Source organism: Rhagoletis pomonella, unplaced genomic scaffold (genome assembly GCF_013731165.1).
Source record: "Rhagoletis pomonella isolate Grant_MI unplaced genomic scaffold, Rhpom_1.0 Rhpom_scaffold_12567, whole genome shotgun sequence".
NCBI classification, from domain to species: Eukaryota; Metazoa; Arthropoda; class Insecta; order Diptera; family Tephritidae; genus Rhagoletis; species Rhagoletis pomonella.
In genome coordinates, this window is record NW_023471094.1 from 1 (window position 1) to 4,611 (window position 4,611).

Below are 4,611 nucleotides of genomic sequence, written 5' to 3' on the forward strand. Positions count from 1 at the left end.
TGTGTGATATTTCTACTACGAGTTATTAATACATAGTACCAGGTTGACCAAGTTTTGCTCGGAGTGCATATACTTCTTAAAGTTTTCATGGTTTGAGTATCAAATACTGGTCATTTGGATAGATTTAAAAGTGGTATTTTGGAATAGATTAAAAAAAATTGAGCTTTTGATGACCTAAATATAAAGTAAGTAAATTTCTTACTTCAAAAAAGGGGTGGCAACCCTATATAGGGAATACGCAAGGATGAATAGTAAACATCTTGAGCGTACCTATACTCTGTACTCTGCATACAAACAAAAAATAAATCTTATTGAAATTTACAAAATACTTGTATTATAAAAAGACGTGGCCACCCTCATGGAAAATATTTTCTTACTAAAGTTCTCAAAAATATCTTTATGTCCATATTGGGAAGTTTTAGCTATTTTTTGTAGAATAGAAAGTAAGTGGCAACCTTACACTAATATCCAAAGGCATAACACTCATTATATAGGCAAAGCATTGTTTAGGAGCCTTATTTTAGTATGCATGACTAGTAATATTGTGCTTTTATTCTCTAAACAAAAAACATATGCGATTCCAAACAGGCGGAAACCTTATTCAAAAAATATTTCTGAATTGGGGATTTTTAAAATACTTTCCATTTGATACCCAGATTATGATGTTTTATTTAATTTGTAACTGATTTCGAATAGGTGGCTACCTTATTCGAGTATTATCGGAAATAATACTTATTTAGATAACCTTAGAACGAAAAAAATTATCTGTATACAAAATTTCATCAAAATCTTCGAGCCGTTTCCTTGCTATTCGCAAACCTTGCTTCTCTCGGTGAGTTAAGCTCATCGGAACAAATTGAAGAAGCCGTAGATTGAATCACCAATGCCTGTAATATGGCCTTCTCTGCGTCCTGTCCAATTGTACTTCCAAGAGGAGAGAGAAAGCCACACTGGTGGACCAAAAAAATCGCCTCTTTAAGGAAGGAAAGCAGGAAAGTCTTCAACGCGGCAAAGCGTAAGGGTTCTTGGTCTGCTTACAAAGCAGCCTTGAAGAAATTTAAGAATGCCCAAAGGGACTCCTGGAAGGATTATTGTGATAGCATAGAGGAACAATAGAAGGGTAATCGCTTGCGAAAAGTGCTTGCTAAAAATCCGACAAACCCAATGTACATTCAGAAGGCGAATGGCGACTGGACATCATCCCAAGAGGAGATGCTTGAGGTTCTAATGAGCGCACACTTTCCAGGGTGTACTGAGGGGCCTGGCGTTGCTCGCACAACTTCTGGACGCTCCTTAGAATACATAGATTTTATTGATGTAGAAAGGGTAGATTGGGCCATAAGGTCCTTCCAGCCCTACAAATCTCCAGGCATGGACGGCATCTTCCCTGCCGAACTTCGGGCAACGTCTGACATTCTATATCCGATGCTTGTCTCAGTCTATAAGGCTTGTCTCAGACTTAGGTTCATAAAGACAATAAATTGATTTAAGTAAATTATCTAGCTGTCATCATGCCTATTGGAACGGCAGGTCTGTAGATACAGCTTTGCATAGTATTGTCAGCACCATTGAAAAGGCAACGGCGCTTAAGGAATATGCATTAGGCGCATTCCTTGATATCGAGGGCGCCTTCAATAATGTTCTCCCAGAAGCTGTTTTCCGCGCCCTAACTAACATCGGTCTGGAGTACCCTCTTGTAGAATTTGTTCGTCGCCATCTAGGCAGCAGAACCGCGGCACCCCGCAAGGCGGTGTCCTCTTCCCACTCCTGTGGAATCTAACGGTGAATACTCTGCTGTCGCAGCTACAGAGCACAGGCTGTCAGGTAGTTGCTTACGCTGATGATCTGGCCCTGACGGCGGTAGGTAAGAACCCCCAAGTTCTGTGCGACCTGGTCCAAGGCGCCTTACGCATTGGAGACACCCGGCCCAAGGAATATGGCCTTGGTCTCAATCCCGGGAAAACAATCATGGTTCTTTTCACAAAGAAAATTAAAACCGTCCAGATGCAACTTCCTTCCTTGAACGGTGTTACGCTGGCCCACCCGGAGGAAGTTAGGTACCTGGGCGTTGTATTTGACAGAAAGCTAACTTGGCGGCGCAATGGTGAAGAGCGTTGCAAGAAGGCTATAACTGCCCTGTATGCCTGTAAATCAGCAATAGGAAAAAAGTGGGGTTTGAAGCCCCACATTGTGAACTGGATGTACACAGTAGTGGTGCGTCCCATTATTTTCTGTGGAATAACGGTCTGGTGGCCATCCGTGGACAAACTTCACAAACAAACAATCAAAAGCGGACTAACAAAGGTTCAAATGGTGGCGTGCATGATGATCACGGGGGCGTTGCCCTCAACGCCGACTAAAGCCCTAGAGACCTTGTTCCATTTTCTACCTGTGGACCTATATGGCAAACTGCAGGCAAGTTGTAATGCTGTTAGATTAAACAACAAGATACAAGATACAAGATTTGGAAACTCTAGAATTTTGGATGATCTTCCGGGAAACTTCAGGCGCTTTGGCTACACAGTCCCGCCTACTGGACTAAAGAATCATTTCCAAACAAGCATCCCCTCTAGGGGCGAGTGGGAGGAGGATTAAATCCTGATCTCTTGCTCTGACTCAGCAGCCATCTACACCGATGGCTCCAAGCTAGACCTGAAGGTAGGAAGTGGGATATATCCGCAAGAACTCTCACTTAGCCTCAGTTTTCGTCTGGCAGATTACTGTAGCGTTTTTCAGGCTGAACTAACAGCAATCTACGAAGCTGCTAGATGGCTGATCGATTCTCCTACTAATCTACATGCAGTAGCTATTTTTTCTGATAGCCATGCAGCCATCAAAGCACTTAATTGGGACAAATCTACATCGAAGATTGTCATGGAATGTAGACGTACTCTAAATGAGCTGGCAAGGAGTTACTTTACTCAAGTTGTATGGGTACCAGGTCATAGGGACATACTGGGCAACTGTGTTGCGGACGAGCTGGCTCGGAAAGGAACCCTACTGCCCGCGATCAGTACCGCTCGTAATGCGGGTATTCCGCTATCATCCTGTAAACTCTGGCTGCAGAATATCTTTATCGAACGGGCAAATGTAAGATGGTCCGCGGAGCTCACGTGCAGGATGGCGAGACACATCTGGCCTAGGTTAGATAAGCGTAGATCTCGCCCTCTCTTCAATTTCTGAGGTAGGAGGAGGGACGCTAGGGGTCTCAAATATGGTATCACAATGTGCCCATGGAGGCCTAAGTGTGCCCTTTTGCCGTACGGATGAGGGCAGCCAGGATAACCTAACCTAACCTAGAGCCGTTTTCGAGAAACCTATGGATATATATATATATATATACAAGAATTGCTCGTTTAATGTAATAAGATGTACATATGTAAATGCTTCCGAGACTGTATGGCACTTATGAATACAAGAAACCAGCCTTTAATCCTCTCGTAAACGGATTTAATACTCGTAAAAAGCCTTTTCATGAAAGTAAGGTGTAATTTTTACAAGAAATTTGTTTCTTATTTTTCATGTTTCATGTTGTCTGGCATTGCATTCAGAAAAAAAATAATGTTACTAATATGTAAAGAACTCTTTTACTGTACTTTAAATACACTTGCCATAATTTTACGAAAGCTCCCAATTCCCTAAAAAGTGAAATTTAACTGCTTTTTACAATAAACCAAAACTAAAAAATAACATTCTAATTATAAACAAGCATTGAATCGAAAAGGCATTTCTTTATTTCCACTATTAAAAGTACTTGAAATTTTGTCGTATCGTAAACCATAACCAAATCTGTTTTATGACTTCATCATTTAAACGGCTATAATCGAGCATTTTAAAAGTTATAGGACCAAGATTGAACTGGTACCGAAGGGATATTAGCAGGTGCGTGTGCTGCTGCTGGGGAGGAGTGAGCTGAGGAAGCATGGGCTGATGACTGGTGTTGATGAGCGGGATGTGGTTGTGCAGATGGGTGTACACTTGAGTGATGAACGGATGATGAGTGAGCACTTGGAATGTGAACTACCGATGAGTGCGCTTCCGATGGCGAGTGAACTGCGGAGGATGAGTGGATTCCTGCTTGCGAGTGCATTCCTGGCGAAGAATCAACACTAGATGAAGGCGATGAGACTCCCGATTGGTGATGAGGATGTACCACAGATGGGGAGTGAATTGCGGATGATGAATGGATTCCGGCTTGGGAGTGAACACCCGATGAGCTCTGAATACCAGATAAAGAGTGCACAGCGGATGACGATGGGACTCCGTGCATCGATGATGACGAATGAGCGCCGGATGAGGGAATATTCGCGTAGTTATAAACGCCTGATGAGTGCAATGCTTGACTTGGAACTGATGGATATACTCCGCTTGGATGCACTACTGTTGAGTGGTGAACTCCAGATGTTGAATGCATTCCCGACGATGTGTGAACACCCGATGACTGCGATCCCGAAGAATGTTGGCCGCCAACTGAGGAATGTACTCCCGAAGGATGATGAACGGATGGGTGTACAACAAGTGATAGGTGGCCTTGCGATGGTTGCCCGACGCTTGAGTGATGTGCCGAGCCCTGAGAAGCTGATGATGGGTACAGTTGAATGAATGGATTAC

At 43.1% G+C, this 4,611-nt stretch overlaps 1 protein-coding gene across 1 annotated transcript; it reads right to left on the reverse strand.

The window, feature by feature from the left end:
• Window positions 1–3,711: 3,711 nt before the first annotated feature.
• Window positions 3,712–4,606, reverse strand: LOC118756855 (sialidase-like; the record flags this gene model as incomplete). Its single annotated transcript, XM_036491593.1, has 1 exon — window positions 3,712–4,606. A coding segment is annotated over one exon (774 nt), but the record flags the coding sequence as incomplete, so codon positions are not given.
• Window positions 4,607–4,611: the final 5 nt, after the last annotated feature.